General features: G+C 32.7%; 1 protein-coding gene across 1 annotated transcript; it reads right to left on the bottom strand.

Moving 5' to 3' along the window:
* Nucleotides 1-6205: 6205 nt before the first annotated feature.
* On the bottom strand, nt 6206-12363 carry LOC131842817 (uncharacterized). The gene is made up of 4 exons (XM_059191384.1): nt 12334-12363; nt 9720-9872; nt 8395-8541; nt 6206-6355 (listed from the first exon to the last, which is right to left on the bottom strand). The coding sequence occupies exons 1-4, from the start codon at nt 12361-12363 to the stop codon at nt 6206-6208; spliced, it is 480 nt and encodes a 159-aa protein (XP_059047367.1).
* Between the last annotated feature and the right edge of the window lie 188 nt (nt 12364-12551).

The following is a 12551-nucleotide window of genomic DNA, read 5'->3' as shown; positions in this document are numbered from 1 at the left end:
CTGCATGCCAAATTTCAGCCCGATCTGTCCAGTGGTTTGGACTATGCGTTGATAGATCACTATGTCAGTCACCTTAGAGTTATATATATTTAGACTATGCAATGATTAAGATACAGTGAAGAGAAAAAAAATTGACACAAACATTTATATATATATTTGTAAAACTCAAATAACCGCCTTATTGCTATAAGCTTATATTAGCAGTCACGGCATATGCTAAGTGCCAACTAGGATTTTATATATGTATTGTATTGTAATTTTGTATAATTGATGTAATTGTATGTATGATTATTGTGTCTGAGCATATGCAATTATGCATGTATGTGTATACAGATTGCGATCATTTAGGAGTTGCTTATTGTATGTATATGTGTGAAAAAATGTAATTGTTGGTTTATTTTTAAAACTAATTTTTCCAAGGTAACCTTTTGGTAATTGATATAATTTTGGAACATATATTAGTTAATGCAAATAATATGGTTGAGTTAACTTTAAAATATATTTTATATTTATTGTTTGGTATATATTATTTGAAATGTGGTGTTGGTGAAGAATGGGAAGAATTAGCTGGAAAGATAAAATAAGGAATGAAGAAGTGCTTGAGAGGATTAAAGAAAAGAGACAGATCATAGATATTATTAAGAATAAGCGGGGAAAAATGTTGGGGCACTTGATACGACACGACGAACTAATTAACAATATTATAGAAGGAAAAATAGATGGAAAGAGAGGAAGGGGAAGACCAAGACACAGCTATATCAAGCAAGTTAAAGAAAAAGTTGTAGTCGTGTCGTATCAACAGCTAAAGGTTCTGGACGTGGACACAGATATATGAATTAAATATATCTACGTATATGTATATTATAAGTTACTAACATAGTTTTATAAGTTTTTTACTAACACAATATGGATGTAATTCCGAATTAAAATTAAATAAATAAAGGGACTGATAGAAGATCGTGGAAGGTGGCGGGAGCTCCACCGACAAGAGCACAGCTCTTAAATTATGAATGAAAATATTATTTAGATGTTCTTTTGTCTGCTATAAAATTTAGCAAGCAGGAAGAAATTGTTTGCTTGCTGACATGAAATTAAAAGTTAGTTTTTTAAAAGTCTTTGTTATGTCTACATACTCAAGCTAAAGCCCGATCTATTGGTAAGTGGTAACCTTTTTTTTATAACACAGGGACAAACGAGCATGCTGCTCACCTGATGGTAAGTGATTACCACCACCTATGAGCACCCGCAATACCAGGGGAATTTCAAGTACATTGTCGGCCTTTTAAAAAGGAATAAGCTCTTTTCTTGAAGGCTTCAATATCGTATCGGAATACCATTGCTGGAAGATGATACCACAATGTGGTTGTGCGTGGCAAAAAGTTTTTAGAAAACCGCTCTGTGGAGGCCATTCATCCAGATGATCAGGATGATATTTTCTGGCGGGTGGTACGGTGGTAAAACTCAGCAGCTGGTATTAATCCGAACAATTCCTCAGAACACTCCCCGTGATATATGCGATAGAAAATGCACAGAGTTGCAATATCTCGCCGCAAAGCCAATGGGTCGAGTCTGTCACATAGACGTTGATTACCAATGGTTCTGGTTGCTCGGTTCTGAATGCGGTCAAATGGAAGTAGCTGGCATTGTGGTGCTCCCGTCCAGAGATGAGAACTGTATTCTATCTTGTAAATTATACACGGCCACATATGGTCGCCAACTTTCTCGCTGATCGGAGCATCGAGATCTTTGTCGATGGTGCTTGCTCCGACCCACATTCTGTGAATGCTGGTGTTCCACAAGGCGGTGTGCTATCTCCGACTCTGTTCCATCTGCATATCAATGACATGTTACAGATCACCAGCATTCATTGCTATGCGGATGATAGTACCGGTGATGCCTTGTACAGCGGCCATGCTAATATGTCGCAGCCAAAAGTTACAGAGTACCGGAATAAACTTTCAAGGTTCTAGAGGGGAAACTCTGAAACTAATGAACTGATTTGGAATATCATTTTAGTGTTGGATAACACGTTAAATGAGGAAGGCTACAAGATATAGACCATTATGCTACCAGTAAGACTTAAATGAATTGTATAACAAGTATTATATCCAATCATCATTATCATCATCATCGCAGCCAGGAAGACGTCCAATGCTGGACATAGGCCTCCCCCAAAGATCTCCACGACGATCGGTCCTGCGCTATCCAATATCCAAAATTAAAAGAATATTACACTTTGTGTTAAAAAAAACTGAGACAAATAAACAATCTGATGATCCACCGCAAACAGTAATCGTCGATCAATAGGAGTCTTCTAAAGTAAACGAGATCAATGTCGATATATTATTCGAGTTTACGCTGAACTTAGTTTCCTTGAACTTTCTGATGATGACATGTTTAAAAACAAATTAGGATTTAAAAAAAAAGTTCTTTCTGATACTGCGATTGGTGAAATCCAACCTAAATTAGTTGTATAACAGATGTTGTATAAAAGTGTGATATCCACAAGCTGTATATAGGTTGAAAGTCAGCTTGTTGAACATATCAAGTACATAACTGAACAGAGTTTTAATGAAAAATGTTACCAAACGAGGGAAATGTGTCACAGTACAAGGGTTTGGTTGTAGCATTTACACGATAAATCTTGTCTTAATATATTATATAGATATATCGATAGATCGGTGGTGTAGAGGTTTAGCACATCGCTTTACTTTCGAGATCGGGGGTTCGATTCCTCGCACGGTGCTAACATTTGTATTCATGAGCATGATTGTTTTTATCGGTTTATGTGTTTTCTATGTATATACAATACAACTAAGTACTTATATCAGTTGTCTGGTAATCATAACAGCTCTGCTTACCGTCGGACTAGACGGCACTGTTTTATATGTTCTGAGTTATTTATAATTATTATTATATTAAAAAACGTATTTTATTTTATTTTATATTATACATATTATTTTCAGGAAGGGTATATTTCTTAAGGATCGGCAACGCGCACTTGACACCCCTGTTGCTTCAGGCGTCCATAGGCTACGGTAACCATTTACCATCAGATGGGCCGTATGCTTGTTTGCCACCGTAGTATATAAAATAAACGTAGTAACACTATGTGAATAGAGCTTTAGAAATAATATTGTTATCTTTAATTCAAATAATAAGGCATTTCCACATTATACAAACTTCAATGAAATAATCTTATTTTTCACGTTTCAAATGTTTTTGTGATAATTAGACTTACATTTTGATAGAGCGGCGCCTATTATCGAGATTTGAATTCTTTGTATATTTAATAATAATAAGTAGTTGGTAGGTTGCCATCTCCTCTCCTTAAGAGTGGAGATGAGATTTCTTTTGGAAATATAAAAAATAGTAATAAAAAAAAAATAGGCATAAAAATCCACTTAAAAATTATCCATCCTCATCATTCATAATTTATACTGTCATTGTTTGGTGATTTTTACCCGCAATGATCAGTCTATTACCCCATCAATGGGAGATATATAATATACATATATAAAAAAAATAATAATAATAATAGAATTGCGGAAGTTCATTTTATTTAATAACCCTGGACAAATGATTCTGCGACATCTAGTCCCACGGTAAGCGGAGCTTGTGTTATGGGTACTAGACAACTGATATATATATATTACTTATATGTACGGAACACCGTACTATAATAATCATATATAGCCCGGGGGGAAGGTAATTGTTAGTAATGTGGTCTCATGACCCCATTACTAGCAATATACCATGTCAGGTTGACCTCCACGCGGTTCCCTCTGGAAACTATCGTTATAGATTCCCGGTGAATTTGTCACGATGGGCTAACTGATCTGACTTCATGGTCATCTTATCATCCTCCACTGGTGCCCCGCCAGCGTAAACCATTAACTCAGGCGGGCGCTCCATTCCATTGTCATCCATAAAAAAAAATCATACATAGTATATCACTTACGTAGCATATATCTTTTTATTACATATTATTATACAAAAAATCATAGTGTAACATCAAGCACTCACTACGGGACATATCTTTTAGTGATCATACCAGTAGATTATCAATTGTCATTATCAACAAGTGTAGGAAAAAGCCCTACAATTTTTTTTGGTCCCTCAAATATTGATCCAGTGAAATATCAGAACATAGAGAACATATATATATGATATTATCCAGTAAGCAAGCCAGTAATACAACCTGCTTATACTAAGGAAATTTTCGGAACATGGAACACCTAGTGTTAACTATATATTGTACAAACAAACCTAAAATTTGTTTCACGAATACAACAGACTGTTTCCATCTGCTCCGATGGAACAGTTAAATCTGATTTAACCATAACACAAGATAACATATTTCACATCATATTTACCCATAAAAGTCCATGCGATGGTTAACATCAACAAACAGACGGAATCTCTACACTTCTTTCATTGTAATAATAGCATAGCTATTTATATATTACAAAGAAATTTAAACGTTTTATGAACCAGTATGTACATCAGTTTATTTTGTATACAAATTGATTTTTATAGTTTATCTATACATATAAATAAAATTGGAGTGTCTGTTTGTAATATTGAAATAACCGTTTTTTACTACATGCATATGAATACGGTAATCGGTATAAAATAAATACGGTACATCACCAAAAAACCACTTTTTACAATTTTTGTCTGTTTGTCTGTCGGTCTGTTTGTTCCGGCTAATCTCTGAAATGGCTGGACCAATTTTAACGGGTCCTGTTTTTGGCAGGTAGCTGATGTAATAAGGAGTAACTTAGGCTACATTATATTTTAGAAAAATAAAGCTGAATTCCACGCCAATAAAATTCCCGTCAAAATCGGTCAAGACATTTCAGAGATTAGCCGGAATAAACAGACCGACAGACAGACAGACCAAAATTGTAAAAAATGGTAATTTAGCTTATATACTGTATTTATATTCATATGCATGTAGTAAAAAACGGTGATTTCAATATTACAAACAGACACTCCAATTTCATTTATATGTATAGATGTATTGATAAAACTCTTAACATGATAAGGTTATTAAATTATTTATTTATTTATTTGAGCGACCAACAAGACATACACCATGAGGTTACAATTATTATAAATTATTATTATTATTATTATTATTATCACTTGCAAAAAGTTCAGGTATACAGTGTTGACTTAATTACTGGTTATCACTGCATGTGTAAATGTTTACAAAAGTTTATATATATATCATCATAATCTGCTCCTTCCTTATCCCATTTATTTGTGGTCGGCGTAATATGTTTTTCTCTTCCATTCATCTCTGTTCGCAGTCATCTCGTTTTTACTCCCTTTTTCAACATATCATCTTCCACACAGTCCATCCTTCTCTTTTTCGGTCTTCCTCTACCCTAACCATCCACATTCATATGTAACACCGTCCTTAGGATATGATCTTCATCCCTACGTATTACATGCCCATACCACGATAGACGATTACTCTTTAACCTCTTCGACATCAGAAGTTTACATATATATATTTTTATTTTACTTTATATATGTACTAGCATTAGCCCGCGGCTTCGCTCGCGTTAATTATCCCCTTAGGGGTGGAATTTATGAAAATCCTTTCTTAGGGAATGCCTACGTCATAGTAGCTTTATTTATGCAAAGTCTCAGCCCGATCGGTTTAAAATTGACAAAGTTTCATACAAACTTTCATCCCCTATTTTAAACCCTTGGGGGTAGAATTAATCAAAATCCTTTCTTAGCGGATGCCTACGTTATAACATCTACCTGCATGCCAAATTTCAGTCCGATCCGTCCAGTGGTTTGGGCTGTGCGTTGATAGATCACGATGTCTGACCTTAGAGTTATATATATTTAGACTATGCAATGATTAAGATACAGTGAAGAGATAAAAATTGACACAAACATTTATATATATATTTGTAAAACTCAAATAACCGCCTTATTGCTATAAGCTTATATTAGCAGTCACGGCATATGCTAAGTGTCAAACATGCCAACTAGGATTATATATATATATATTGTATTCTAATTTTGTATAATTGATGTAATTGTATGTTTTTTTTTTAATTATCTACAATGTAAATAATAAAAAGAAATGAAAAAAGAATTATTGTTTATGTTTCTTTTTAATAATTTTGCAGTGCAATTAAAAATACTTCAGGAAGTGTTGGTGTATCATCAAAGGTTTCTACTTGAATCGCAAATATAAAGTGCCATTGGCAATAACTGCACCCGTAGGGTTATATACAACTGTACCGACACCTTTCGCGCGTTGAAACGGCAGTGGATAAGGTATGTCATCATTCGGTATAGTAATATTACTGAAATAATATTTCCCCTGAAAACATAAAAGTGTATATAATATCAGCTAAAATTTAAAATCTCTTTAAGGAAAATTATATTAAATAGACAGAGACAGCTCTTGGATAGCGGCGACAAATCTCGACATAAAATGTGTTTTTTTTTGTGTAGATACACATGCATTGCATGCATGTCACGTGTCCAATAATATCCGTATGGATATTATTATTATTTATGTAGTAATTTGTTAAATTTTTATTTCATTATGTTGTGGTATTGTTATGTAGCACGTGTGATTAAGTACGCCTGCGTAGGTACAAACTGAAAACCAGCGCTCCAGCAACACCCATCAGTCCAGCAATAGCTGAGTTTGTACCTATTGCCAATCATGTTAAATATGTATAAATGTGTAGCTGTGTAACTGTGCTGATGTTGGCAATAAATGGATTTATTATTATTATTCTTTATTTTTTCTCAGCTATTGCTGGTTTTCTCCACACTTACGGGCCGAAACCAAGTAAGTGCAGAGTGTGTGTATGTGTGTGCGCGTGTATGTATGTGTGAGTGTGTGTGTACTTATTGTGTGCCTGGTGTGACTGGTGTTATATCATTTTCATCGATTTCGATTATTATTATTATTATTATTATTATCAGTCATACTCGTGAACGAGTGTTTGTAGGGACTGGTCTGCTCTTATCACTACGACTGATTTAATCTTATTGTGTTTTTATATTTGAGCCTAAATAAATTAGTGCTGGTTGGTAGTTTGTATTCACACGTTTCGACTTGTAAAATGCGAACTTACAAGGATTGTTTAAAAGAGCAACACACAAGTTTCTTGCATATTCTTCTTGTGACGAGACAGAATTCCGAATGAGCGGTAGATTTAAAAAAAATTGTTATGGCTATTCATAAGGGCTTAAGTTAAGTTTATTTGAATAAATGATTTTCTATTCTATTAAAAAACTTGAATATTATACTTTTTTCCTTAACAGTCTTTTACGCCGTCCGATTATTTTCAATGCCAATTAAATAAGAATATGTTTATATATATATATACGTCTTTAGCCTTAGTGGTCTAGAGGTAAAATACACCGCTTTTCTTCCGATGGTCGCGGGTTCGATTCCTAGCGTAAACATTTGTATTCATGAGTATGGTTATTTGTATCGGTCTAGGTATTTTCTATGTATAATATGTATTTATTTACGAAAAAAAGTATATGTATTTGTATCAGTTATCTAGTGACAATAATACAAGCTTTAGCTACTCTAACTTGCATGCATATTGCATATTCAGTAGGTCCTAAGTGATAAGGGTTGGCCACCCCTAACATTTTTTTTATTATTTGATAAGTTTTTTATTTATATTTGTTTAACAACCCTAAATTTTCACCATTCTATCATCAACCCCTATTTTTTTATAGCGTTATTAATTTATATGGCAAAACAACGTCTGCCGCGACAGCTAGTAATAATATAATTTTTTTTCTATTATTTTTATTAAGAATGATTTTAATTAACAACATTTTGGTAACATTAAGATTAGAGTGAAAATGTCGCTGCACGCGATCGCACCACCGCTGGGCTGCTATTGAAAATCAGTGTTTTGCTCGTTGAGCAAATTCTTCACTGAGTAGCTCATCCCTTTCTTATTTTCTTTCCCTGTGGCACCTAATATGTATTTTAATGTTTATTTTACGTTCTTATTTCATGTGTAAGTTAAAGTGTTATGTGTTTTTTTTTATTATTATTATGTATTCTTTTTTTGCACTTGTTAATTTAATTTTTTTTGTATTCTCTTAGTTTGTGTTATCTAGATACGAATAAAGAGTTTTATCTACCTATCTAATTATTAAAAATCGTTAGTTCGAGAAAGACTGAAATCAACAAAATAAATTTTAAAATTTCAACAGGAAAGACTGTTTCAAATTGTCTAGCATTTAGGTATACCAAACAATCATACTCGTGAACGTTTGTACCGTGAATCGAACCCGCGACCATCGGATGTAAAGTGGTGTGAAACCGCTACACCACCGAGACTGTTAATAGAAATACATATTTTAATAATACATTACCGCTTCAAGAGGGCATTTCACACCAGCATTGGCTATGAGTTTACCAACATAAGGATCATCGTTGACCATATCACAGAACCGGTAGTGGAACTCCATGAACGAAGGCTTATATTTATTGTTTTGAAATTCAAAAACTGTGACGTCATACTAAAATAAAAAATAGTTATTAAGTTTTTATTGAATACATTAGTACACAAATATATTTATTACTAGTATTTACATAACCTAATTGTACAACTAAGAACATAAAATTAAAAAGCTTAAAAATATAATGTGACGACTAAAATATATTATTAAAAGGGGTCCCTTTAGGCAACGTTCCGAAGATACTGGCAGCGTTCCCTCTTTGAATGGCTAGACTAATTCTTTGTCCAAGGTAGCTGCCAGCTTCTCTCTTATTAAGTTACATATGAATTTTTTATTTATTTAAGCTTTGCATTCCATAATTTTACAGTAGATAGATAGACAGGTACATTTCAAAGTAGGTTAATTATGAACCCTGGTGGGCAGCAAGCGGAAGAGAAGAGAGGAGGACGAGTTACTTTTTATATAATATATAATAATAATAATAAAAATAGTAATAATTAATAATTTGAAATTGTATATATTTAATTACTAAAATTGTATAATGTTTAATTCAATAAGCAAATGGCAATAGTTGTTCATGCACTGAATTTTCATTTAATGTTAGACATAGACACCTATATAAATATACATTGTAAATAAACTGGCTTTAAAAAAAGTAATTCAATTGAGTTTCTTGCCAGTTCTTCTCAATTGGATCTATATACCAAACTGGACGGTAGGGAAACAAAAATAATATTAGAATGTAAAAATTTGACGTTCATAAGTGGCTAAAATGTCCTACATGAATAAATGATTTTTGAATTTGAATTTGAATTTGAATATATCATTTTTATATTTTAAAATTGTATAATGTTCAATTCAATATGTCATTTTTATATTCTAAAATTGTATAATATTTAATTCAATATGTCATTTTCATATTCTAAAATTGTATAATATTTAATTCAATATATCATTTTTATATTCTAAAATTGTATAATATTTAATTCAATATATCATTTTTATATTCTAAAATTGTATAATATTTAATTCAATATATCATTTTTATATTCTAAAATTGTATAATGTTTAATTCAATATGTCATTTTTATATTCCAAAATTGTATAATAACATTTTTTAATCAACAATGTCTTGAGATTTCTTATAAATATTTTATCATTTTTTATCTCTTTTAATGAAATTGCATTGCATGCGTTAATAATATTAGTAAATATTAATGGTCATAATTATACTGTACCGTCACATTGTTAGCCCAGGTATGTTTAATATCTCCATATAAATTAATTGCATACACCCCTTTGGCCAATGTCGTCAAATTTATTCCAGCGTCCTCGATGTATTCAGGGTTAATATAATCGATTTCAATTTTTTCAGGCATTATACGAAAGCACTGTTGATAAGAATAGAAAAAAAAAAAGGATTATTTTATCATAATTACTTATGAGTCTTTAAAATATTATATAAACGTATAACACACATAGAAAAAACAAAGTAGGTTTGTGGTACGTGTTTCTACTTTTATACTAAAAAAAATATATTTTTTTTTATTTTATAATGTTCCCTTAAAACGGTCTGAATTCGATTTTGAATAGAAAATACTTTATTCATTAAAGTATTTTTGAACACTCATTACTTTTGAAAGAAGAAAAAAAGAAAGAAAAATATTTTATTCAGTGCTTTTCAACAAAGTCACAATATAAAAATAAAAAAAAAACAAATAAAATGTATATATATATATATATATTATATTAATATTTATTACATAAATTCAAATCAACCTAAAAAATCTATACATATAAATAAAATTGGAGTGTCTGTTTGTGATATTGAAATTACCGTTTTTTACTACATGCATACGAATATAAATACGGAACATACACCAAAAAACCACTTTTTAAAATTTTTGTCTGTCTGTCAGTCTGTTTGTTTCGGCTAATCTCTGAGATGGCTGGACCAATTTTAACGGGACTTTTTTTGGCAGGTATCTGATGTAATAAGGAGTAACTTAGGCTACTTTTATTTTAGAAAATTAAAGTTAAATTCCTCGCGGACGAACTCGCAGGTGCAGCTAGTAGTAAATAAATAAATAGTGAAAATGTTGAACTTACGTAAACATTATATACATATAACAGAACAACTTGCAATAGAAATATTTTTTTTTTAAACATTTCGACAATTATTTCCAAAGAGAATTATTTAATAATTTAAACTGTGGACCGTAGTGTCCGACTGTATGTATCATACAAGGCATTTAAAACTTAGTTTAGCAAACCATTACAAAAATAATTACAAATGGATGAGTTTGAAGAGATTTCAATCAGAAATGATTGATGCGAGATGACCTTACGTTTCGAAGGTTCCGTATCAATCAACGAACGAGATGTCGCTGTGTTAAAAGTAGATGGCGATATAAATTCGTTTTGTTACAACGAGTATGTATACTCGAAAGTGTAAGACATTTTCTCCCCTCAGATCGATCCCCCGTCCAATTCAAACTTGGATCGATATTATGACGGCCTGAGCCGAGGTTCGAACCCCTAGCGGTGCCCTCAGATTGAAGTCGTATCCGTCAGGCGGGAGTTGGCCTTCAGCCGCTCTATAAGTCCTTCCGCGGGTTTGGAGTGCCATCTGCACTCGCCCCCTATCGTCCGGTGAAGCTGTAAAGGCCAGCTGCGGCCAACAGCATTAGAGTAGTCCGAAAAAAATATATTTTCTAGAAATAAACCGTATTTTTACATATTATATATACATATAAATAAAATTGGAGTGTCTGTTTGTAATATTGAAATAACCGTTTTTTACTACATGCATATGAATATAAATACGGTACATACACCAAAGTAACATTTTTTACAATATTTGTTTGTCTGTCTGTCTGTTTGTTCCGGCTAATCTCTGAAATGGCTGGACCTATTTTGACGGGAAAAATATGAAAATATTTATTACATAAATTCAAAGCAACCTAAAAAATCTAATATATCTATCATTTAAATAAAATTGGAGTGTCTGTTTGTAATACTGAAATAACCGTTTTTTACTACATGCATATAAATACATACACCAAAAACCACTTTTTAAAATTTTTGTCTGTCTGTCTGTCGGTCTGTTTGTTTCGGCTAATCTCTGAAATGGCTGGACCTATTTTGACGGGACTTTTTTTGGCAGGTAGCTGATGTAATAAGGAGTAACTTAGGCTACTTTTATTTTAGAAAAATAATGTTAAATTACACGCGTACGAAGTCGCGGTTACAGCTAGTTATATATATATATATATAAACCATCCACTTGAGTCACTCTATCTATAAAAAAAAATCGCTTAAAAATCCATTGCATAGTTTTAAAGATTTAAGCATACATAGGGACAGACAGCGACAGCGACTTTGTTTTACATATATTTGTAATAAACTGATACCATTGTCCCTGATCTCCTACGGAACTATAAATTTACTGTCGCGTATTAAAAAACAATTACAATTCACGCGACTGTACCAAAACAACTAAATTACAAAACATATTAATATGTAATTTGTTATTATAATTTAGAGGTCATATACAACAATTATTTAAACATGTTTTGTATATTTGTTATTCAAGGCATTATTTGCCGCACTATTGACTTTAATTCGACGCAAGTAAATTACTAATTAAAAAAAAAATTGTAACATACATTAGTGTCTTGTCCCGGGTACTCTCGGGTGCTATCTGATTTTTGTTTCCGCTTGGCGGCAGAATAGACTGAAATCTGTCTTCGTTTCTATATCTCTAGGTACTAGACAATCTTCTGGCGGTATCGAGCCACTTAGCTTGAGGCGAGATTTCGCTTCGCTTTGTGTGTTTTACCGATTATATACCAGACTGTGTTCTGGGGAATTGTTCGACATGATGCCGACAGCCACCTTTTACCATCGCACCGCTCGCCATCGACAGGGAATTCATCCCCACACGCTGGAACCTAAGTGGTCCCGAACAGTGCGGTTTCAGAGGAGTTTCCTCCCGCGTACACTTAGATTGTGGAATGAACTTCATGCCGAGGTTTTCCCACGAGACTACAGCATGGGGTTTTTCTAGA

The sequence above is a fragment of the Achroia grisella genome, unplaced genomic scaffold, assembly GCF_030625045.1.
Source record: "Achroia grisella isolate CSIRO2021 unplaced genomic scaffold, CSIRO_AGI_Agris_v1 utg2506, whole genome shotgun sequence".
Lineage (NCBI taxonomy): Eukaryota > Metazoa > Arthropoda > Insecta > Lepidoptera > Pyralidae > Achroia > Achroia grisella.
Note: the sequence above shows the minus strand (reverse complement) of the source record. Positions and strands in the feature narration are given on the sequence as shown.

What these genes read in the sequence shown, in the direction of transcription:
- LOC131842817 (XM_059191384.1), bottom strand. Translation starts at nt 12,363, where the DNA reads ATGTCGAACAATTCCCCAGAACACAGTCTG. An exon ending in CCTGGGCTAACAATGTGACG is followed by an intron (nt 8,542 to 9,719) that starts GTACAGTATAAT and finishes TTTTTATTTTAG; the next exon opens with TATGACGTCACAGTTTTTGA. An exon ending in TGAAATGCCCTCTTGAAGCG is followed by an intron (nt 6,356 to 8,394) that starts GTAATGTATTAT and finishes TTATGTTTTCAG; the next exon opens with GGGAAATATTATTTCAGTAA.